Consider the following 25,184-nt stretch of genomic DNA (forward strand, 5'->3'; position numbering starts at 1 on the left):
TGCCAGAAAAGGGACATCTGAGATACATGCCCAGCCCCAAAGGCTCCAAAAAGCTCTTTGTGTTTCCCACCAGGAAAGTGGTGTTGGATGAGGTTTGATTTCTAGAGTTGCATTCCCTCGATGGATCTAAAAGACCTTGCAGGGGTCCAACCCACAAGGCCAGGCAGGGAAGCCAAGCAGGGTGTGAACCTTAGAGCTGCGTTTCCAGCCCCCAGAGATTGCACTCCTACCCATCCATCAGGACACCTTAAGCTTCACTTTGGATTCATGAGATGCAAATGCCTCTCCGTTTACATCGCATTTGATCTTCTACTTGAAAAAACCCTCTTTGCACACAACTCCTAAAATCTGAGCACCTGTCAGCATGATTTGTAGTGTAGTCTCAACCCCACAGCAATCTCCCTAAAATTGACTTCATAGTATTCTCCCTTATCCAGCCCCTCAGAACTTGCTCTGGCAAAATGACACCAAAGCAGGAAGTACCCAGGCTGAAAGGTGCATGGAGAATGGAGAGAGAAGAGCTCCTCTGCACCATCATCTAAGTCACCCACAAATGGGAGGTTACACTGGACAGGTATCTCACCAGCCCTGCAGAGCTTGGGAAAACATTCAAGTACTGCTAAGCCTACACCCTGCCTCGGGCTAGTGGCAGGACCTAGGAGAAAGGTCATCAGAAGGAGTCGGAGGCACTGATGGAAAGGGGAAGGGGCTCACCATGGTGTCAAGTCCAAGAGTGAGGAGCATCAGGAAAAAGATGATGGCCCAGAACGGAGAAAGGGGCAGCCTGGTCAAGGCTTCCGGGTACACCACGAATGCAATGCCTGGCCCTAGAAGGAACAAGATAAATGGTTGCTGCAGGCCCAGCTCCCAATCCCCTCTTCCTGGAAGCCCCCAGAGCCCTCTCTCCATGGAAGTCCTGAGTTGTTAGTTATTACATACTGCTCCTGCTTTTTGCTATGTTTTCACTCCTCTCCATCCATTGCCCCACTTAGACCTCAAACTCCTTGAAGGGAAGGACCAGGGGAACTAGATCCACACCTCAAATAACTCATAGGAGGCTCAAAAAATAATGCCAGAGCAGAGATGCAGGGCCAATCAATGCCAGGGCCTGGGCTATATCCCATGCAAATAACACAAAACCCTCCATCATTGTATTGATGAGCTGGGTGGGGTGGGATGTAATTACCCCTTAGAATGGTGGGTGATTTTGCCTACCTAGGCACATAGGGCCATGTCTGGAGACATTTTTGATTCTCATGAGTGGGATGTCGTGGGGAACAAATGCTGCCATCTAGTGTGTAGAGACCAGGGAAGCTGCTAAACATAGCTCAATTCATGGGACAGTCCCCAAGACAAAGAATTATTTGACCCAAATGTTGAGAGTGCTGAGGTTGAGAAACCCTGCTACAAGGGTTAAACATGCCCGGAATGACATCATTTCCCCCTTTTGCTATACTTCTTCCCAGTCACTCCTCCAGGAGAAGCCATTTACATAAAACATGAATCAATCTAACACTTTTAGGATCTTGCCCTATAAAGGCTTGATAAAGATGGGGCTACATCTGTCCACAGGTAATTTGGGGTTGGGGAGAGAGAAGCATAATGTAAGAGTTAAGAGAGTTTGGGCTCTCACAGTTAGACAGATCTGGGTCCAAATTCAGACTCCACCATTTGCCAGCTGTGCAACCCTAGACAAATTATTTAATGTCTATAAACCTCAGTATGGCCCATCTGTAAGATGGGGATAATAACAATAGTTCCTCACAGGGGGACAACTGAGGAAACTCAGGTAAAGCACTGAGATCAGTGCCACATACAGCATCAGCACTCACAGAATATTAGCTTTTCTTAGGCATGGACAATGAACTTAGAAATTAGCAACTCTGATTCAGATTTTCCCAATAATACTGCAAGTGGTCTTGGTGGAAGATGCCTGACTGGCAGTTTTCTCTGCTACCATAAAAGTCCTGCCAGTCATTCCTATCTGCCTCTCGGCCTCACTGGGGAGATTACTCTAACCCAAGATGGCTTAAAGACCTGGCACTTGTGAATTTTCTTGCAAGTAGAAACCCAGATAATAATGGGCAGAGACCAGGGAATGCCAGGGTAATCCACAGCCAGTGCACGTCCAGAAGACAGAAACTGCAGCACCTGGAGTTTTTATAACTCAAGCATAATGACACTTTTTTAAACTGGAATTTATCAGGTTGTTAGTTCCTAATATTGCTGAGGGCCTTGGGTATTTAAAATATAAAGCCTGGAATGCCTAAGATACCCCTGCTCGATGCATTTATAAGCAGACTGTAGAGCCAGCCTCTGAAGGCTCCCTGTGTGAACCATAAAAGAAAAGTCTGTATTAAACCACAGTTCAAGATATGTCTTGAATGCAGTGCTCTGAGGAAGTGCCCTGAACACTAAGGAAACCAATTCAGTTCAGGCTGTTAAGTGGACAAGAAGATCTTGAAATGGCCAGGGCCAGAGGACCTGGGCTGACTGCTTTAACAGGATTCAGTCATTTGGGCTTTGCTGCTTCTTCAGGGTGAGGAATGATTTCAAAATACTCAACCTGTTTCCATTTCAGATGCCTCCCTAAAATATGCAGGTAAAGGTATCATTTTCAGCAAACTCCATTTATCCAAGATGGCTGGGGAGTGGATTTTTTAAATACATTTTGCAGAGTTCAGATTTCTTTTTCCGAAAGATGGACTGTCTGAGCCATGGCGCAGTTTTCCCCAGATGAGGCCCATGTGACTGACTGGGGCTAAGCTCTGCTTCTTTCCTCTCTCACCGGGAGGCAGGATAGCGCAGTGGCTGGGATGCAGCCTCCTCTCCCACCATGGACCAGAAAACCAGCTCTGCCTCTTACTGCCTGTGGGACCTTAGATAAGACTTAGATAAGACTCTGGACAAACCTCGGTTTCCTTATGTGTATAATGGAGATCATAGTAGTATCTACCTTTATGGAGTTTCCGTGAGCATTAAATGTGCTGATACACAGCAAGGGTTCAGAACGATGCCTGAATGTGGTGAGAATTCAGTCAGCACAGACCATTATTACTCTTCCCATGAGACGGGACCAAATGGCTCTGCACACCAGCAGCTTGGACAGGACCCCCAGAGACCTGCAGTGACTGCCTCCTTGGTCCTAGAGAGCCACTAAAGACACGGGAAGGGGCTCTGGTCAATGGATGCACCACAGCCCACTGCACTGGAGGAGTGGCCACTGTGCTGGGAAACTTATTATTTACGGATATGTCTCAGAGGACACAGCACCTGACCCCTGTGCCTTTGGAAGGACTGGCATCTCAGTGACAGGTGGTTGGACGGATGGTGAGTCTGTGTTGAGAGTATTCACCTTTTTTTTTTTTGGTCACACCCACAGCATGCAGAAGTTCCCAGGTCAGGGATCAAACCCATGCTATAGTAGCAACAATACTAGATCCTTAACCCACTGAGCCGCCAGGGAACTCCGAGAATGTTCATCTTGACCATCGGGATCTCTGAATCATAAGGGGCCAAGGAAGCCAGGGTAGCACTTCCTAGTGGCCTGGTTACCTGAGAGTTACCACCTCAACCCGGGCACTCTAAATGCAATCTGCACATCTGTGTCCCTGTGGTGTGTCCAAGCCAGTCTTGCTGCTGGTGGATGAGCATCTCGGTAGGGCTCTGGGCTGGGTTAGTGAGTCACTGCTCCCCAGGTAGCCATGAAGATGACTTACAAATGGCTCTAAAAGGCTGACATCCCAGGAGGCTGCTCTTATGAGAAGACCACGCCCCCTTCCCTGTGCCCATCATAGAAGCAGAGCACAGCTTGGTCTCATCACTGATCCCACCCTCAGCCCCCAAAAGCCCTGAGATGTCCAAGATTTGGGGTAATGACTTTGACAGAAATGCCTCCCTCACAAGGGAGCTGTTAACAAAATAGACTAGTGGTAAAGTCATAAAGAGAATGTACTTTTGACTAGAGACCAAAGCGCAGTCACTAATATTGGGTCAACAAAAATGAACTGCATGTCTATGTGCCAGTGTCTCTGAGCTAGGAGGGTGTGGGGCTGGCCTCTCATACAGGCCTAACCCCAAACCTCTGTCCTGTGTACTGCAGAGCCTCCACTACACAGGGGGATATCACACGAGCCTGCAAATCACATATAAGAAAACATAAAGGGAGTTCCCATTGTGGCTCAGCAAGTTATGAACTCGACTAGTACCCATGAGGATGCAGGTTTGATTCCTGGCCCTGCTCAGTGGGTTAAGGATCTGGTGTTGCTGTGAGCTATGGTGTAGGTGGCAGACATGGCTCAGATCCAGCTGTAGGCCAGCAGCTATAGCTCCGATTCGACCCTTAGCCTGGGAACGTCCTTATGCTGTGGATGCATCCCTAAAAACGAAAGAAAGAAAGAAAGAAAGAGAGAGAGAGAGAGAGAGAGAGAGAGAGAGAGAGAGAGAGAGAGAGAGAGAGAGAGAAAGCAAGCAAGCAAGCAAGCAAAGGATCTGGGAGAAGACTTCATGGGCCAGGGTCCCTCCCCTGATGAGACCTACTGTCCCTGTGCCCATGACAATGAGAAACTACTGAGTACAGCTGGCCTTCGGACAACACGAGTTTGATCTGCATGGGTCCACATATAGGTGGGTTTTCTCCAACAGTGAGTATATTACGGTACTACACCATCTGCGGTTGGTTGAATCTGAAGACTCCGAGGAGGATCCATCTACAAAGGGCTGACTATAAATTATAACGTGGACTTTTGGCTGCAGGGAGGGTGGACGCCCCTAACCCCCTGCCTTGTTCTAGGACCAAGTGCATGAACACAACACGTTAGAATCTATGAGAAGTGCCCTTCTCCCTGTTAAAATCAGAGGAAATGAAAAAAAATCTGGAAAGAGGACGTTTCCCAGGGCAACACAGACCCTTTGTCTGATGCTTGTGATGTAAAGTACAAACAAAACTTAATTTGGGCTTTAGCAACCTGCGCTCCCGAATCCCTTTCCTGGGGCAGGAAAGTCCTCAGAAGAGGTACCTTATATGGCCCACGCCTTAAGAAGCACTGTCTCTGGTAACTTGGCCACTGGTTCACAAAGGGTGTGGTAATGTCACGAAAATAGCAGAACACCTCGGGATCCGCCAGGAAGTGGGGCAGCTCAGAGGCACAGGCACCCTGAAGGCAAAGCCTTCACTTTCCTCTCTTTCTCTCTCCCCCTCTCCCCACCCTTATGCTCCCCATGAGTTAAAAATTTTTTCATCTGCTGCAAAGCCCAAATCCCTGTGGGTTCAATACCCTCTCCAGGGAGAGATAATCACCTCCCTGGAACAAGCTGGGTCTTTAACTCTTTGATGCCCACAGCGCACCATCAGCACCACTGAAGCAGTCATTCATTATCCTCAGGGAACCGGAAGAAGCAAGGCAGCCCACCAAGGAGGTGACATTTCTAGGGCTTAGCTCTCTCTCGGGCCAGCCTCTGAGCCGTTATTGGAGATCTGCAGTGAGCTCCTTGAAGAAAGACCACTTCAGAAAAAAGCCATAGACAGGTCCATACTCTGGAGCACCTAGGGTGCACAGTCCTGTCCCCACAGCCCCTGGCAGCATCCTGACACAGAGACATCCCCTAAATGCCTGATGAGAGAAGGGCCATAATGACAGATAGCAGCTGCGGTGGAATCCCTCAGCCCACAAAATCTGCTCAACACCCAAAGCCTTTGAAGCATAAGGCTGGGTGGAAATAAAACGTTAAATCAAAGTGGTAAACACTCTACAAAATACTGCTGGAAAAAGGGATTAAATGAGATAAAAAGAAAGCCCTCTGGTCCAAAGGGACCATACAAATGTTAGCCATGAATAGAGGGATCAATTGGCCAGAGGGTAAATATTTATTTTCCATCCCTCCCACCTCACCGTCCAACCTTTCTAGCCACTGGGGAAAAAAACTGCAGGTCTGCATTGCTCACTAAGCACAAGGCCTGAGAACCATTAGGAAAGTGCTTCATCAGGAAAAGGCTGCTCAGTGCCTATGGATCCCAGGGCAGAGAACGCCACCCGGCGGCAGGCTGTGCCCACATCTGCTGCAGAAGCGCTGGTCGGCCAGACAATCACCCACGCTGAACAGCTAGAGACCTCACTTAGGCTGGAGCCAAGTCAAGAGAGGACAGGAAAAGGTAGGAGAGGAGCGGGAAGCAGGAAAGGGGCTTTGATAGCCAACCCTCTAACCCCTCACGAGCTTCAAACTCAAGCTGCTCTGGGTCCCTCTACAAACAGGGACCTAGGCTGTCCCACTCTCCAGCCTGTTCCAGAAGGTCAGCTTCCTAGCATAGCATAAATGAGGAGTTCAGGGGAGTTGCCATTGTGGCTCAGTGGGTTAAGAACCTGACATAGTGTCTGTGACCGGGGTCGTCGGTTCCTTCCCTAGTCTCACTCAGGGGGTCGGGAATCGAGCGTTGCCGTGAGCCGTGGTGTTGGTCACAGACATGGTTCGGATCCCACATTGCTATGGCCGTGGTGTCGGCCAGCAGTTCCAATTTGAACCCTAGCCTGGAAACATCCATATGCTGTGGGTGTAACTGCAAAATGAATAAATAAATGACTACATAGATAAATAAATAAGGAGTTCAGGAGGTGAGCCTGGAACCCGCCCTGCAAGAGCAGGGTGACAATCTCACAGTACCTTGGTCTGCCACGTTCTCTATGTTGACCTTGCGTTCATTGGCCATGAAGCCGATGACTGAGAAGATGACGAAGCCAGCAAAGATGCTCGTGGCACTGTTGGTGCAGGTTACAATGAGAGTGTCCCTGGGAGGGAGAGACAAGTTTGCCATTAGGTGAGTTTTGTGAGCAGGAAGTGACACACACATGTGTGCCCGGGCACATGCCCATTTCCAAACAGGTATTCACCGGAGGCTGATCTTGCTCCTCTTATTCACAATAAAAGGAACAACCACTGCTGACCACAGGCCCCCTTGGGTGGAGGGCTAAGCATCAAAAGACTCCAAAAGATCTCCCTCCCCCAGCTGCCCTGCTTTGGGGCCGCTGAGACAAAGTGCTGGCTCCACCCGCTGTAGAACCAGGTCTCCCCTCCGGGCAGTGGCTGAGGTAGGTGTCCACCGGAGCAGAAACTGAGGACATGGGGCCTTTTAGAGGAGCCAGGACAGGAACCATGAATGAGAGAAGGCGGTGGGACCACCAAATTCCACCCCCCCCACCCCACCCCAACTCCCGCCACCCAGCATGAGAACAGCCTGAGGTTGGTGCGCACAGGCAGAGAAGGGTAAGGAAGACAGACCTGGGATGAGAGAACAGCGCCCTCTGCTGGCGATACAGCTGCAGTTCCCAGCCTGGCCTGACCACCCTAGACCGGCATCAGAGGTCACAGAAAGACAGAGCCCCAGGGCTAAATTCTAGTCCTGACTCACCAATATGTCAGAGGTATGACCTTGACCAAGCCACTTTATTTCCACTCCGATTTGAAAAGGTGACAAGGACCCCATGTTCCTCACAGGTTGTTGTGAGGACTACACGGTGCAGACCTGGGCACAGAGCACCTGCCTTGCCTGGCCCCTTAATTTACTGATGCAGAAGCTAAAGCCCAGTTGAGGGTAAGGTGCTTGTTAATGGTCTGAATCCAGACTTCCTGCCCTTTGGCCACACCACACAGCATCCTTCCCAAGAAAGCACAGAGCAATGCTTCCCTCTTTGACAGTATTCAGGCTGAATCTCACAGGTTATAAGTTAATAAGCAGCTGTGACCAAAGAAATTCAATCACCTTGGTCTGGCATTTCAGCTGTTTTGGGCTGATCTGTGTGTTCCCCAAATGTATATGTTGAAGTCCCAATCCCCAGTCCCCCAGAATGTGACTGTATTTGAGAGTTCCCTGGAGGCCTAGTAGTTAAGGATCCAGCGTTGTCACTGCCGTGGCTCAGGTCACTGCTGTCAGCACAGGTCTGATCCCTGGCTTGGGAACTCCCACATACCAGAGGCATGGCCAAAAAAAATGAATGTGACTGTATTTGGAAATAGGGTCTTTAAACAGGTAATTAAGAATAAGTCACAAGCAGTTCCCATTGTGACTCAGCAGTTAACAGATCCAACTAGTATCCATGAGGACACGGGTTCAATCCCTAGCCTCGCTCAGTGGATTAAGGATCCAGCATTGCCGTGAGCTATGGTGCAGGTTGAAGATGCGGCACTGATCCCACGTTGCTGTGGCTGTGGCATAGCCCGGCAGCTGCAGCTCCAATTGGACCCCTAGCCTGGGAACTTCCATATGCCTCAGGTGTGGCCCCAAAAAGACAAAAAAAAAGAAAAAAAAAAAAAGAATAAGTCATGACAGTGGGCGCTAATCCAATATGACTTATAAGAAAGGAAGATTAGGATACACAGCAGAAAGACCAGGCGGAGACACCTGGAGAGGACCAACAGCTACAAGCCAAGCAGAGAGCCTCAGAGGAACCAACCCTGCTGACCCCTTGATCATGGACTTCTAGCCTAACTGTGAGAAAATTAATTTCCATTGTTTGGGTCACTCGCCCTGTGCTATCTGCTATGGCGGCCCCAGCAGACTGATGCAAAGGCTCTCTCCAGCCTGGCCCCCAGACCATTCTCAGGCCCCATTCCTTCTTGCCTCATGAGCGCACACTGGCACCAATCCCATTCACCTGCCCCCCGCCCCCCCCGCCCACGTCCCCATCACACCCAGCCCCACTCATGTTCACCTCGAGCTGTTTCTTCCACCTGAAAACATTCCCTCCTCTCCTACTTCTGTTAAAACTCCGGTATAGACGTCACTTCTGTGAGGCCATCCCAGCCATCCTAGGCCACAGCTGCATTACCATCGCTGGCTCTTAGTTCACGAAATATCTCATACATGATTCTTTGGAGGCACAGTGCCTCCAAAGAAACTCAACTCTATCCCATGTGTCAAAATCAGGGTGCCAGGTGGGGTCCAGGCCACCAGAAGCCAGCAGATGGCCTTAGCAGGGGATTTCCCCTATGCCAGAGGCAACTCTCTGATTCTGTGAAGATATGGCCTCAGGCACTCAATAACTCAGCCCAGGGTTCTGTCCCCAGGCCCTAGTCCTACTCACCAGCCACCTCTGGGACTTGAAGAGCCTGCACCTACCTGTAGCAGTTGTTGTGGAATTTGTTGTAAGAAGAGAGCGTGATCAGGCCTCCCCATGCAGCAGATAGAGAGAAGAAAATCTGAGTGGCAGCATCTTTCCACACCTGGGAGGAAGAGAGGGGAAGATTCACGGTCACTGAAGAAGGCTGGCAGGGGGGAGGCGAACCTCCTACGCCCAATGCTACACTATCTCTCCTGGGGGGAAAGGCAATCAGGACAAGATGACTTAATGAGAAACATACGTCATTTGCACTGGAAGCCAAAAAGGCAGTAAAGGGGAGACTAACTCCCTTCTAATCCAAGGAGAGAAATTCAATAAGCAACCCACAAATTTCCTGCTTGCAAGTCCTACCATGGAAAACTGTGCAGAAGGGGAGAGCCCTTTCTTCAGCTGGAAACACTCTCCAAAAACAGGCAATTGACAACAACCAAAATATTCACGGATACAGAATAAAAACTTTTAAAATGGACACTCCACAGATGACCACAATTTACTAAAAATCTGAAACTCTGTAGCCCCTCATCTAAGTAAAGCAAGGCCTGTGCCACAGCACAGTGGATTTTATAGTGCCACCTCCTTCTTGAACTTGGCTGACAACACTTCTTGGTTGTCTTGGCAATTTCTTTTAATTGTCCTCATAAAACTCAAGAGTTTGAGCTAGAGAGTTATATGGTTTGATGATGGACCTCCTATCATTTTTATAAGTTAAATCTGGTTTTTAAATTGTGCTTAACCTATGCAAAGAGAAAGTTCAAGTATGTGCTGGCCAAGTCTGTGCCTAATCCAACCTCCATTCTCTCATGCTTCTTAGTAACAAAGCTGTGTTTTTGTTTAAAGGCAGCCATACATCCAGCCAAACGACCACCTTGCAGTATCAAGGGGCAATGCAGCTGAGAGGGGATCATCATATGATTTTATTTCTGGCCAGTGATGGGAAAATCAAGTGTTATATGGAACTTCGGGGTTTTCTGCTCTTTTAAAGAGAGGGAGGGTGCCTATCTCTATCCCTTCCCTCACTGCTTTGTGTCACCTGGAATGCTGATGTGATGGCTGGAGCTCCAGCAACTATCTTGGCAGCTCTTCACTGAGGATGGTGGGGCAGAAAGACAGGAGCCTAGGACATTATGGAGCCACCCACCCAGTGCTTGACTATCTACCATTGGGCTGCTCTAGTGCCTATAAGTGAAATAAACTTTCATCTTGGTTAAGCTGCCATTATCTGGAGGTTTGCCATTATGTGCAGTCAAATGCAATCCAAGCTTTGTGTTCTTAACATACTCTGGAAAAGCAGATTTTTCTTTAAGGTGAGGAAACTCATTTCTTTATATATATTGAAGTATAGTTGATATATAAGAAAATGCATTTCTTATTAAATAATCACCCTCTCTTTTTGAGATTTGGGGTTGGGAATTTTAGAGCAAGACATGCCTGTACAGAATATACATAGAGAAGCTGTAAATGCGTGCAGGCTCTGTGTTGGAGTGCCAGAAGTAGTCAAATCAGTCTGAGCCCTTTAAATTATAATTGCTTGTGTTTTGCCTAAGTGCTGTTATTTTCCAACCAGCAAAACTCCATTTCCAACACACTATAATTAGCAACAGATAAGTGGCGTGAAGTGGTCCAAAGCTATTAAGGGAATTTCATTCTTCTTTTCAGCCTGTACTACAACCCCAGATGTAGGACAAACTATTCCAGGAATCTGAAACCCCCCAGCTGCCCACTTCTCATTAACGATTTCCTGAATGTGTAGCATCCCAAGATTATCAGGACCTCGTAAAGGCAAACAGTGAGATGCCCTGTGGGAGGACGTCTGATCCCTTCTGCTAAACAGTGTTCCAGAGTGGGACCCCCTTCCTATGAGCCGGTCCCTGCAACAGGCGTGTCATAAGGAAATCAGGAGCCCACCGTGGCGTCCGTGAGTTTCTCCCACTTTGGTGTGATGAAGTACCAAATCCCAGCGCCAGCTCCGGGCAGAGTGACCCCTCGGATGAGGAGGATCACGAGCACAACATACGGGAACGTGGCCGTGAAGTACACCACCTGAAAAAAACACATACAGAGGGGCAGGAATGAGCAGACCCCACGGCACACTGCGATCTGCCACCTGGACACGAGCACCTGATGGTGAGGACATGGCAGTAGTTTTCCCCAAACTCTGCCAGGACTGGGGACCCAGGGGAGGTACTGGGACTAAAGGTGAGTCAGAGAGAACCAGAAAGAACGCCTCAAGGGGGACCCCCAAGGCTGTGGGGTGAGTCAGCCTGAAGTGGGGAAGTGGACAACTCCCTGAGGACCAACTGAGGGGGAAGGGCTATGTGCCCCCTTCCTCCTTTACTCCTAGCCCATCCTTTGCCTAAGGCCCCAAATTCTACCATTAGAAATTAATTTTTTTAGCTTAAGCTTTCCATCCTTGTTTATACACACACCCAACGTGAGGCAGCCTAGTAACATGAAAGAATTATGATCTTAGAATTAGATATATTTAGGTTCAAATGAAATCACACCTCTGGCACTGAGTTGCTATGAGACTTTGGACAAGCTATTAAGCTCTCTGAATCTTGGTTTTTGCATCTGTGAACTAGAGATAATACCACCTTTCATTGAAAGAAAAATAGTCGTGAGGATTAAATGGGCCCCTAGCACAGTGTCTCATTTGTAATAGATGGTCATTAAATGCTGTTAAGTTCAACAAGCATTTATCAAGGGCCTACTATGAAGTGGGTGCTGTGCCAGGCCTTAGATGAATAAAGATGAAGGAACCCAACTTAGGAGACTAAGAGACAAGTCTGAATAATGGGCGAAGCAGTGCCACACGGGACACTGTGCAGTTCATTGTGGCTCAACCTGGGAATTTATGAAAAGATGCAAGGAGATGACACATGAGCTGGATCTTAGAAGACAAGTGCAACTTAAGCGAGGTGAGGCGAGGGGGGAAGGTGGGGGGAGAAAGGGGCAAGACAGGCATGAGGGGAGGCCCTACACTCACTAGGAGCACAAAATAGAGTTGAAGCTGAGAGCAATGGGGCACTGGGGACACGAGAGACCAAGCATGTCACGGAGCCCTGGAGTTCCAGCCCAAGGGTGATCCTGGATTCTGAATAGGAGAGAAGGACCAGAGCTGAGAAACATTTGAGGAGTAACATCAGCAGAACTTGGGGGCAGCAGTTAAATGTGGATGAGTGGGAGTCATCTTCCTTCCTTCTCTGTCAACCACACCTCAGGGTGGAGGAAGGGCCTGGGACCAGGATTCAGCAGACAAGACAAACGCACACTGAGACAGCCAGGGCTCTGCAGCCCCATGGACCTGAATTCAAATCCCAGCTCCATCACTTACAAGCTGGGCCACGTGGGGAAGTGACACAACCTCACAAAGTGGCAACAGCAACAGCATATTCCTCATGGGGCTGCTGGAAGAGCACAATGGGACAATCCATACAACATGGGACAGGCCTTGGAAACGAGTGCCACTTTGGTCTTGCCTACGACTTACCAGCCTTGAATAACCCTGGCACCTGCAGCTCACAAGCCAGTTACATCCCCAAAGCACATGTGAAGGCACCTGGAAGGAGGAAGTGAAGCTCCCATCCTAGACCACCAATCCCTCTCTCATCCGTGGGAAGGGCACAGACACCGGGGTGAGCTCAGTTGGTTCAGAGCCCCTCTGCACCAACCTGTAGCCTTCCATCCTGGAGCACCCCGGACATCTGCCCCAGGGACGGAGACAGACACTCCACTGCCCACTGGCTGAACAGACCCCTGGGCCCAGCAGCAGGCTCTAACCTGGCAGCCACTGGCAGGCACTGAGATTTGAGGGATGAGAACTGATTCAAGGACTTGGGAAGGAGGGGTCGGGAGACTAGAGTTGAGATTAATATAAAAACCCTTGGGGTCATTTCATTTATTCAAATAAATACACACACATATCATCACTTATATCTGGAATCTAATACACGGCACAAATGAACCTTTCCACGGAAAAGGAACACATGGACTCGGAGAACACACTTGTGGTTGCCAAGGGGGAGGGGGAAGGACTGGGAAGGACTGGGAATTTGGGGTTAATAGATGCAAACTATTGCATTTGGAGTGGACAAGCAATGAGATCCTGCTGTATAGCACAGGGAACTATATCTAGTCACTTGTGATGGGACATGATGGAGGATAATGTAAGAAAAAGAATGTATGTATATATATGTGTGTGTATGTGTGAGACTGGGTCACTTTTCTGTACAGTAGAAAAATGACAGAACACTGTAAACCAACAATAATGGAAAAAATAAAAATTTAAATTTAAAAAAATTGAAAAGTACAACACATGCACACATAGGTACACATTTTTTTTTTTTTTTTGTCTTTTGTTGTTGTTGTTGTTGCTATTTCTTGGGCCGCTCCCGCGGCATATGGAGGTTCCCAGGCTAGGGGTTGAATCGGAGCTGTAGCCACCGGCCTACGCCAGAGCCACAGCAATGTGGGATCCGAGCCGCGTCTGCAACCTACACCACAGCTCACGGCAACGCCGGATCGTTAACCCACTGAGCAAGGGCAGGGACTGAACCCGCAACCTCATGGTTCCTAGTCGGATTCGCTAACCACTGCGCCACGATGGGAACTCCAGTACACATATTTTTCAAGCACCTCATACGTGCCACAGTTTTAAGCATTTGAAGTTTAGAGGTAAAGGGGATAAAGACCCCTCCCTGCCCTTGACCACCTTACTAGCTAGGGAGCTAGAGACCACATCGCAGTCATGGTAATATGTGTAGCCTATTAGAAGGTGACGAGTGCATTGGGAAAAAAGAGAAAGTGGAGCAGGGCAAAGTGGGGCAGCACATGCGGGGGAGGATGCTCGGAAGATGGTTGTATTAAAAGCCTCACTGAGAAGCTGGCCAGGACCCGAAGGAAGCGAGCGTTGAGTCAGCTGGGTACCTGGGAGAACATACGAGACTGAGAGAACCACTGGAGTTAAGACCCTAAGAAGGGACGATGCCTGGAATCTATGAGCAGCAAGGCAGCCAGGCCAGCGTGGGCGGGCAGGAGCACAGGCAGTCGGAGGTGGGAAGTCAGAGATAAGGACAGATTCTGCAGAGCCCTGTGGGGCCTGGGGAGGAGTGGGGGATGGGGATCTACTGCAGGGCTTTGGGCAGAGGAGTGACATGCTCTGACATTTTAACTGCCACCCCGTTGCCACATTGCCTTTATACTGCAGGGGCAGCAGTTAGGAGGTCATGGCTGCAATCCAGGCAAGGGACAGCGATGGCTCCATCCAGGGTCAGAAACCACATCACCGGCAGAGGAAGAGCCAACAGAACTCCCTGACCCATTTACTGTAGAATGAGGAGTGGGGGCCTAATTTTCTGGCCTCAGCAGCTGATGGAGGTGTTGAACTGGGACAGGCTGGTCAAGGACAGATGAGGAGGGAGTTCCTCTTGTGGCTCAGTGGTAACGAACCCAGCAGGATCCATGAGGACATGGGTTTGATCCCTGGCCTCACTCAGTGGGTTAAGGATAAGGCGTTGCCCTGAGCTGTGGTATAGGTCTCAGGTGTGGCTCGGATCCCCCCTTGCTATGGCTGTGGTGTAGGCAGGCAGCTGTAGCTCCAGTTCGACCCCTAGCCTGGGAACCTCCGTGTGCTGGGGGTGCAGCTCTAAAAAGCATTTTAAAAGAAGGGGGAAAGAAAGATGAGGATGAGGACAAGGAGTTACATCTTCCTCTAAATCCAGTTACTGGTCAAGGCCAAACTTCCTGTTTATAGACCATGGATGGGCAGGTCTCCTTTTCTCTGCACTGCCTCCTGCCACTAAGCAGTGGCCTCCTCCCTGCTCCCCAGGACAGCCATCTCTCCTCCCCAGGAATTACTAGGGGCTGTGAGGGAGGGGGTGGCCTGCTTCTCCTTCCCCTTTAGTGAAAGCCCTCCACACACAGACGTCATGACACCCAAAGGCATCTTACTCTCTGCAGAAAACCACCTGCCACGGGATGACCCGGTCTCTCCTCCCAGCCACTGGATGGGGCTGGGGAGAGGAGTGCTACAAGAAGGGCCAGGTAGGGCCCTGATCCGTCTGACCATCCCACCAAGATGGTGCGGGCAGGGTGAAGACTACGACCTACCTTCTTCTTGACCACCTGGGCTGGTGGGAGGTGAGGCGGGAAGGAGATGAGGGAGAGGAGATGACAAAGATAGCAGGGTCTGGCGGGAAGAAGACCCCAGGACTGGCAGACTAACTGGCTGAGATGCTCCTCCCATTTGACTGGAGACAGGTTGGGACACTTCTGGAGCTCCCTCCCATTTTGCAGACGAGGAAACTGAGGCTCAAGTGAAGCCTCTCACAAAGGGTTAAATATCTCACTCAAGGCCTCCCAGCTGGAGCGAAGAACCAAACTTGAAGCTCTCTAACTCCAAAGCCTAGTTCCTTCCCTGTGATGTCCTTGCGATCTGAAGTGTGAGAGGCAGGGCTGAGACTAGGGTGAGGCAAGTCAGGACCCAGGGTGCACAATTTAAGGAGGCACGCATTCTCAGGGGCCAACCCTGCTTGTGTGGGAACCTGAGAGTGAGTGCCACCTTAAATTTCACACCAGGGTGCTTGCTTGCCTCACCCAGGTCTGGCCCTGGTGTGTGGAATGACGCATTCACTTCAGGATGGTGGTTGCAGCCAGCTGAAAGGGCACACAGTGTCTACATCCTGGGGATGCCTCCAATGTGAGTCACGTGGAGGTTTTATCACAGCTAGTCCTCTTGTGTCACAGGGGCTTCAGAATGCACCTGTTTCAGGATGGGACTGTCAGAGGAATTAAACATGAACAGAAATGAATTACACTTGGCAGGAATGACGATGATAAGTTGATCTGAGCCTGCTGGCCTGTCACCTGGCAGCATGGTCCTTACAACGGGAGCCCCGAACAGGTGGTAAGGCCAGGCCCTCCCCAGCCTATGCTGGCTAATTAGGCTAGCTTTGTGCTGTGGCTGCAGTGCTGAGGCAGAGCAGCCCCTGAGGTCAGAGGGGCTGCATCTGACCTTCAGGCCTGCCTGCTGGTTACTCCCACCTCTGGAATTCTGGCTGCTCAAAGAAAGACTGAGGTCTCTTGGGAAGCATCTGGCCACTGAACAAGAGGAACTGAGCTTATCTGGCCACAAGAGAAGAAGGGCATCTCTGTTGCCTAGAAATGACAGTCCTGGTAGAACTTCAATCACAAAAGAGACTGTCGTGATGAGGAGCCACAGCCGCGTTTCCAGACAAAGCTCCATGATTAATGTCTGCACAGCCCAGGGCAGGATAATAAACGGGGATGCATTATTTCTGGTGTTGGCCTTCATTTTTAGCAAACAATTCATCATTGACTCCTGGTTGGAAACCTTTCCCAATGAAGCAGAGAGATAAGTTAGCCAACGGAAAAGCAAAGTGTACTTTCTGGAGGCTATGTCCAAACCTCCATTTTCGAGAGCCCACAAAATCCAGCATCAAGGATTAAATTCTCAGTCAATGCCAAAAACTGATTCTAATGCCATCCCCCCAAAATCACAGGCTGATAAAGCTAAGAGGGATCTTAGAGGATATTCATGTGAACCCTTGAATTTGCAGATGTGGAAAATGAGGCTCAGATGCATCCTGGGACTTGCCCGGCTGCTAATGATAGCTGCTGATGACAGGATGGGATGGGAGTGCAAGGGGCCTGACTCACAGGGCCGGGACTTTTACCCCCCCACCCCACCCCAATACGCAAATGATGACTCCAGAATTCTGCATGTCTGTCTCTTCCTAACAGCCCCTCCTTGGGAGAGGATGTCATATAATGGAAAGAGTCTAAGTTTTCAAGGGAGACAGACCATGGACTCAAATCCCAGCACTACCACTTAAAGGCTGTGTGACCTCAGGCAATTTATCCCACCACAATGTGCCTCAGCTTCTCTATCTATAAAATGGGAAGAAACATCCTTACCTTGCAGGTTGTTAGGCAGAGTGAAGGCACTAATGCAGGTGAAGCAGTTAGTAGTGCCTGGCACCTAAAGTGTGCAACAAAGTTCCCTTTCTCTTCCCACATCCCCACCAGAACCGCAGCTTTCAGGACATCAGATTGGCACAAAACCCACTCAATCAGTCAATGATCATCACAGAGAAAGAAAAGAGCGAATGTTAATTAGGAGTGGACTGGAGGCCTGTTATTGCAAATGCATCCTCTCAGTCTTAGAAAAGCTATAGGGTGTGTTCCATTATCCCCATTTACAGAAGAGGGAACCAAGGTTCCAATGGTTAAATAGCTCATCCAGAGTTACCCAACCAGAAAGCGATTAACAGATGGGATTTGAACTCAGATCCATCTGACTCTAAAGCCACCACCAGGCCACCCTTCCTCATGTCACCAACAAGGCCACACTGTTCTCACCCTCCTCACCTCTCACCTCTCCTCCTGCCAGTCTCACCTTCTAGCCAATCCTGCTAGGCCTGTCCAGACACTTGGATTACGGCTGAAGTCGCCCCGTCTCCATCTTCAGCTGAATGCCACGATCCTGCCAGTTGGATTCTGGCTGATCAAACACGTGGTCACTCTGGCTGAGAAATCACCTGACCGGCCCTTTCCTCCCTCGTCAAGCTCAGTTCCAAGTCACTGAAGGCGAGGAGTCCAGGAAACCACACGGGGCTTTACTGCAAGGGTCACATTACCACTTCCCCATCTTTCTGCCCCAGAAAAACAATTGATCCAGGCTCCTGACACTCATTCAGAGCCAGCAGGGTCCTGCTCTCATTTCACAGAAGGGGAAACTGAGGTCAGAGAGGAAAAGTGCCCCCAGCTCACCCAGCCAGTGTTCAGACAGCATGTTACCAGTCTTGGACATCACCTGGTCCATTGCCTTCACTTTCGACATCAGAAAAAGAGGAGTTCCTGTCATGGTGCAGTGGTTAACGAATCCGACTAGGAACCATGAGGTTGTGGGTTCGATTCCTGTCCTTGCTCAGTGGGTTAAGGATCCGGCGTTGCTGTGAGCTGTGGTGTAGGTTGCAGACAAGGCTCGGTCCTGTGTTGCTATGGCGCTGGTGCTGGCCGGTGGCTACAGCTCCGATTAGACCCCTAGCCTGGAAATCTCCATATGCCGTGGGAGCAGCCCTAGAAAAGACAAAAAGAAAAAAAGAAAAAGGAAAGCTCCTGGAATAGTTAAGATAAAGAAAATCTGCCTTCCACTGATTCGCAAAATACAAACAAAAGCTACGGGCAAATCCAAAGCGCAACCAGATTTCCCGGCCCAAGTAGAGATGTTCCTTTGCAGAAAACACCACAGAAAGGCTAGGGGACTGGAACCCAGGTCTCCTCACCCCCATCCCCACCTGACCTGATTCAAGGGCACCACCTGCCTCAGGTGACCCTGACCTACCTGCCAGAATCCAGCATTCAAGCCCCTGTAGGACCAGATTACATGGAGGACACCAAAAAGAGTGTTTAGCAAAAGGCCCTTGCAGGGAGTTCCCATTGTGGCTCAGCGGTAATGAACCTGACTAGTATCCATGAGGACACAGGTTTGATCCCTGGCCTCACTCAGTGGGTTAAGGATCTGTCATTGCCGTGAGCTGTGGTGTAGGTCACAGATGCAGCTCGGATCCTGCATTGCTATGGCTGCAGCTTAGGCCAGCAGCTGCAGCTCCAATTTGCCCTCTAGCCTGGGAACTTCCATATGCCGTAGGTGAGGTCCTAAAAAGCAGAGGGGGAAGGTCCTTGTGAGTATGTCCGCAGGCCTGAGGAGAACACAGACCACTTCTCATGGCTGACAGGTACCCAGTGGGGGGTACCTGATGAGGGGTGTGAAGCCTTGGAGGTAAGAGGTGGCAAAGACCCTCACGCCCCCTGAGACCTGATCTTTCCAAATCAGTTGTCACTGTGACCACAATAAGCCCTGGCCTGGACCACTTCACCAAATCAAAGCCCACAACCTGTGGTCTTGGAGTCTACCATCACATACTCACTCTTCGAGCCTTAAGGACATTTTGGTTTTCATTCTGACACCTGCAAATGAGTTTCAGGATGATTCAATACTATCGGTTGTCATCAAAATGACTGGTGGATTAATGGGGATTTTTCTGAAGCGGCAGGAAGATGAAGGGAAACAGTGTGACCCTTACCACAGTGTCCCATGTGTCCCCGGGAGCCCCTGCACTCCTTGCCTTCTGTGGCTTGAGGCTGAGATTGGGGTGGGAGTACCACCATCTCCGAGGGCCAGCCTAGCAAGAGTGGCCACGCGTTCAACTCCACCAAAATCCCGCTGGCAGGGTTAGTACAAGGAGGACATGGGATGGGAGAATGTTGGGTTTGGGGTTAGAAAAAGGGCATGAATGGTGGAGAACATGACAGTCAGGAGTGAGGGGAAGGACTCCACTTCACAGTTTTGATCTTTGTCCAGCTTCCTGGGAGAAGCAGTGACTAGCAGCCAGACCAAAAAGCCAAAAGCCCGCAGCATTAATTCCAGAGTTTCCGGAGAGGGACTGAGTCATAGCGGGGATCCCGTCTGCTGAAAGAAGGGCCCCCAATAGGAAAGGAAGGAAACATCACAGAGCCTGCATCATTCCACTAAGAGCCCTGAGTACATCCGTCTCGTTTAATCTTTAAAATGCCCCGGGAAGAAAAGCGTTATTATCCCATTTCACAGACAGGAATGAAGTCACTGGTCCATGGCCCCGCAGCAACTCAGAGCCAAATCAGAATGTCATTCCTCTCCTGACCCTCTTCCCAAGCCCTTCAGCTGCTCCGCAGCAGCCCAGCCCTCCCTGGGTGTCCCAGAGCTTTCTCCTCAGTGAATACAAGTTCTTACTTTTCCAGAGGTCTTGATTCCTTTTGCCAAGGACGCGTACACTATCACCCAGGCCAGGAAGAGGCAGAAGGCTAGTGGCCACCTAATCTCGCCAGGATATTCAATCCCTGCAGAAATCTTCAACACAAAGTACCTAGAAGGTGAAAGGAGAGGGGAGCAGAGGAGGGTGGAGAAGGAGGAGGTGGGGGAGGTGACAGTCTGCAGGCTCTATCTTCATGCAGAGCCATGAGCTGCTGGAGGCTCAAACAAAACCCCAGCATCCCCGACCTCCCCATCAGCTGCCTGATCAGATCAGGTTGTGAGAGATCTGGGCTCCAGTCCACAGCTGTCTGAGGTGGGACCAATTGAGTGAACCCTGCTTTTAATTAATTATGGCCCTGGGCAGGCTCTAAACAAGACTATGTCAGCTCCACCATCATCTTCAGTCGCCCCAGGAGCTGTGCAACAGATCTCACAGCATCTTGATACGGTGTTACAGAGGTTGATGTCTTTATATAAGGACACATCACTAACAGAAACTCTCAACTCTCAAGGATAATTTTTGTGCATTCTATGTATTGTTCTGCTGTCTTATAAGAATGTATCCCAATGGTTTTTGTATAACTTTGAGTTTAAAAAAATCAGTACAGCAGGAAAGTTCCATTGTGGCTCAGTGGGTTATGAGCCTGATAAGTATCCATGAGGATGTGGGTTCAATCCCAGGCCTCACTCAGCGGGTTAGGGATCTGGTATTGCCATGAGCTGTGGTGTGGGACAGAGACAATGCATGAATCCTGAGTTGCTGTGGCTGTGGTGTAGGCTGGCAGCTATAGCTCCAATTTAACCCCTAGCCTGGGAACTTCCATATTCTACAGGTGGGGCCCTAAAAACAAAAACAAAAACAAAAAATCAGTACAGCGTCATTATGGTGAAGGAATAAAAATGCCGCTGTGCAGTTTGATGGGCACATCCTGGGGCTGAAGTTGGCTGAAATGTAAAAGCAGGCTTGGCTGGGCCTTACTGGAGGAAAAATTCAAAGGCAGACAACCAGCTGCAAACAGAGGGGGGCTGGCGTTTGTATGTAGCAGTGGCTGGCACCTGCATGTGAGCTGAAGTCCATGCCTACCTGGTGACCCCTGCATCCACGTCCCTAGCCAGAGGGTGAGCAAGCAGCCTTACCCCAGGAATAGGAGGCAGCTGCAGACCCCATGTAAGGCCTCACAACAGACTGGATAATCCCCTCAATTCTGCAGCAATCAAGCCACACAGCATGGATGGAAGCGCTGTATGTGGGGGCGGGGGGTGTCTCTCTGTGACCTGAACCAAGGGCCAGACAACATCCAGACTCTCCGGGACCAAAGAAATGATGGCCAACTCTCCTGACCTGCTGAGGGAGGTACAGGGGCCAGGAGCACTCCAGGCTGGCAATTTGCCCTCCATCTACCCAGCAAGTGATTGTGAGGGGCTGTTTGCAGGGCACAAGAACAGGGGTGGCCACCGAACCTCTTTTAGTCTCAACTCCTGGGCTCAAGAGTTGAGTGGAAGTTACCAAGGGCGGAACTGCCCAGGGCTCCCAAACCTTAGAGACCATATTTCCTAAGGCGTTAAAAGGACAACCCCATGTCCCCACCCAGCAATGGGCAGACAGTCTGATCACCAATTCCACAGCCCCTTGACCATCTCAGCTACTCCACAATTTAATAAGGATCCCAGGCAGGCCCCAAGAAGCTCCTGATAACATTCACTCTTGGAAACGCTCCAGAGCTTTGGGAAAGCCACCAAAAGCAGATTAGCAAATTGGTCCACAATACACTGACCACATGGATTACGTGATCAGATTTCAGCCAACCTCGGGGTCAGACTCCTTTCTCAGTGCTCAGGGGGAATCAAGCCCCACCCTCACTGGTCCCACGTTTTCTTCCGAGGGGATTATTTCTTCATTCAGCCTAACTGCCCCTTCTGCATTCAGTGATGCAATCCTTTCTGCAGGAAACACCCATGTGCCCTCGGAGTCCACATAGGAGAGGAAACATGGAACCGGAATGAATGGCATTTGGGAGAACTAGTGGGGACAGTGGTGACCTCTCATTATCTAAGTAAAGGCCACATACCAGGGGCCCACTGACATATGCATTTTACTTGACCCCAATGTTTCATTTGAATTCATCTGCTAACATTTAAAATGGGAGAGACACAAAAAATTTCACATTCTATTTCCAACTTCTCTTGTAAAATGGAAGGTCTGGCAACACTGGCCCTCATTCCCACAAGACAGGGACCCACTGGAGCTAAGCATTAGCAGCCTCCCTTATACATGGCAGACAGCCCCTCCCATTTGCCGCAGTCCCCACCACTCTCTATCGTCTTACCTGTTAACTCTCTGCCAAGCCTCTGAGCCCATATGAGTTTACAACCACTTTAAGGCTTAACTAGAGAATGTTCTTTATTTACCCTCTGTTGAACTCTATCTCCATTTATCTCTCTTACAAAATAATCATATGAACATTATTAAACCTTCCTGTGGTGGCTAAGAAATTCCTAACATCCCTACACCTCAGTCCTTAATGTCTGGCAAAACAGATGCAGAAAGTATAAAACTAAGACAAAACTGTTCCAAAAAAAGGGAAAGAGGGGAGTTCCCATCGTGGCTCAGTGGTTAACAAATCTGACTAGGCCCTGGGCAGGCTCTGAACAAGACTATGTCAGGTTGTGGGTTTGATCCCCAGCCTTGCTCAGTGGATTAAGGATCTGGTGTTGCCATGATCTGTGGTGTAGGTAGCAGACATGGCTTGGATCTGATGTTTCTGTGGCTGTGGTGTAGGACAGCAGCTGTAGCTCTGATTAGACCCTTAGCCTGGGAACCTCCACATGCCGTGGGTGCAGCCCTAGAAAAGCCAAAAAAAAAAAAAAAAAAAGGAAAGAATTTGTTCTTGTTTAAACTAAACCATTGACCATGATTAGTTTTCTTACTTTTTGCCTCTCTTCCTGAGTGCAAAAGAAAAAAACAAAAACCTAGTTAATGGTGAGTCTGCTTAATCACATTGGATGCAGGCTGTGCACTGTTTTTGTCAACAATGTCACGAATCAGAGCAGCACCAATTCTAATCCCACCAGCATTCAGCCACCTCTCCTCTCCAAGCCCCTGGGGCACAACAATCTCTCAGAAGCCAAACCAGGGGTAGAAAGAACTCTTCCTCCCCAATCACTCGAGTAGGTGGGGAAGGTGCAGAGGGAGGCAAGCCATCCCTCGGGCCATCCACACCTCTAGTCGCCAAGTTGGTTCTTCCCTAATTCACTGGGTGTCTCTGAGAAAGTTTTCTAAAACTCTTACTTGAAATACTCTTCGCTCCCACTGACAAACGTCTTGTTGGCCTGGCTGGTGAAGTTAACCATTGTCAAGTTGGGATAGGCAGTCATGCAGAAGGTCGAGTTCTTGATCTGTATTTTGGGATGGTCATTGATCACACAGGAATCTGTTTAGGAGAGGATGGAACGAAAACACAGTGAACTCCAGATAGAAAATATACACCTGTGTCTTTCTAGCAACTTGAAAGCCAAAAATACTTGCCAAATATTGGAGAATAACTTTGGCCAGGTATTCACGGAGCGAAGCTAAATGTAGACAAACCTATCATCTCACATAAGGCTCAAATAGCCTCTGCTGTGGGTACTATTGCCTCTGCTTTTGTTTTTTTGTTTGTTTATTTGTTTGTTTGTTTGTTTTAGAGCCACACCTGAGGCATATGGAGGTTTCCAGGCTAGGGGTCGAATCAGAGCTGCAGCTGCCGGCCTATGCCACAGGCACAGCAACATGGGATCAGAACTGCATCTGCGATCTACACCACAGCTCACAGTAATACAGATCCTTAACCCACTGAGTGAGGCCAGGGATCGAACTCACATCCTCATGGATACTAGTTGGGTTTGTAACCCATTGAACCACAATGGTAACCCCTACCTCCTTTTTTAAAATGAGGGGAAAGGCTCAAAGAGTTTAGGTAATTCTACCAAAATCACACAGCTCACAAGGAAGAGAATCAGGATTCAAACCCAGATCCTGATGACTCCTCAGAAAATAAATGGTTTGCAGAAGCAAATTTAATCAGACATAAGCAAAACTTCTGAAGGGTTACTGCCACAGAAGGCTGACTCATCAGCCCACTTTGAACCCACTGCCTGGCACAACAGCCAAGCTGCTGAAATCCCCTAAGATCCTGTGCCCTGGGCTTTCTGCACACTCACAGGTGCTTGCTCCTGAGGCTACAATAGGACCTAACACAGTGGTTCGTAAGGAGGGACAAATGTGTCTCCCAGGGGACACATGGCAATGTCTGGAACTATTTTTAGTTGTCACATTTGGGGAACAGGGTGCTCCTGGCATCTAGTGGGTAGAGGCCAGGGATGTTGCTAAACATCCGACAACATACTAGACAGCCCCCTGCAACAGGGAATCATCCAGTCCAAAATGTCACCAGTGCAGAGGTTGAGAATGCCTGACCTAGGCTGGGATGGGACTAACCAGGTGAGACTTAGCATGTCAGGCACCACACTGGACGCTTTACCAATTATTATCTCGTGAAAGCCTCATAAAACTTGGGAGGTGCCTATGATTATCCTCATTTTATTATATATATATGCTTTTTTTTTTTTTTTTTTTTTTTTTGGCCATGCCTGTGGCATGCAAAAATTCCTGGGCCAGGGATCAAACCCATGCCACAGCAGTGACAACACCAAATCCTTAGCTGATAGGTCACCAGGGAACTCCAATTATCCTCTTTTTATTTTGTCTTTTTAGGGCTGCACCTGGGGCATATGGAAGTTCCCGGACTAGGGGTTGAAACAGAGCTGCAGCGCCCAGCCTATGCCACAGCCACAGCAATGCCAGTTCTGAGCCACATCTGTGACCTACACCATAGCTCAGGGCAACACCGGATCCTTAACTCCCTGAGCGAGGCCAGGGGTCGAACCCACATCCTCATGAATACTAGCAGGGTTCATTACTGCTGAGCCACAATGAGAACTCCTGATTATCCTCATTTTAAATAGGAAGAAACTGAAGTCTTTCTGACTATGTTACAATGTCTCTATGATCACTTGATAGATATTTTAGATAAAGAGCCCACCAGGATTAATGCCAAAGGATATTATTTTATAAAGGAATGAAAAGTAATAAGAACAACAATTACCAACACTTATTCAGCACTTACCATGCACTATTTTAAGTGCCTTACATGCAGTAACTAATTTGAGCTTCACATCACCCCTGTGAGGTGGGTATTATTATTATCTCCAGGCATGGAAAA

The 25,184-nt window shown here is 49.2% G+C and overlaps 1 protein-coding gene across 1 annotated transcript in view; it reads right to left on the reverse strand.

Moving 5' to 3' along the window:
• SLC6A5 (solute carrier family 6 member 5) overlaps window positions 1-25,184 on the reverse strand; it is a 59,445-nt gene that overhangs the window by 18,282 nt on the left and 15,979 nt on the right. The window contains exons 6-11 of the mRNA XM_021083251.1: window positions 23,213-23,354; window positions 19,903-20,035; window positions 11,016-11,150; window positions 9,110-9,213; window positions 6,658-6,782; window positions 715-827 (exon numbers count right to left, since the gene is read on the reverse strand). Coding sequence (XP_020938910.1) covers window positions 715-827; window positions 6,658-6,782; window positions 9,110-9,213; window positions 11,016-11,150; window positions 19,903-20,035; window positions 23,213-23,354 — 752 coding nt within the window. The remainder of the gene's footprint in view (window positions 1-714; window positions 828-6,657; window positions 6,783-9,109; window positions 9,214-11,015; window positions 11,151-19,902; window positions 20,036-23,212; window positions 23,355-25,184) is intronic.

The sequence above is a fragment of the Sus scrofa genome, chromosome 2 (genome assembly GCF_000003025.6).
Source record: "Sus scrofa isolate TJ Tabasco breed Duroc chromosome 2, Sscrofa11.1, whole genome shotgun sequence".
Classification (NCBI taxonomy): domain Eukaryota; kingdom Metazoa; phylum Chordata; class Mammalia; order Artiodactyla; family Suidae; genus Sus; species Sus scrofa.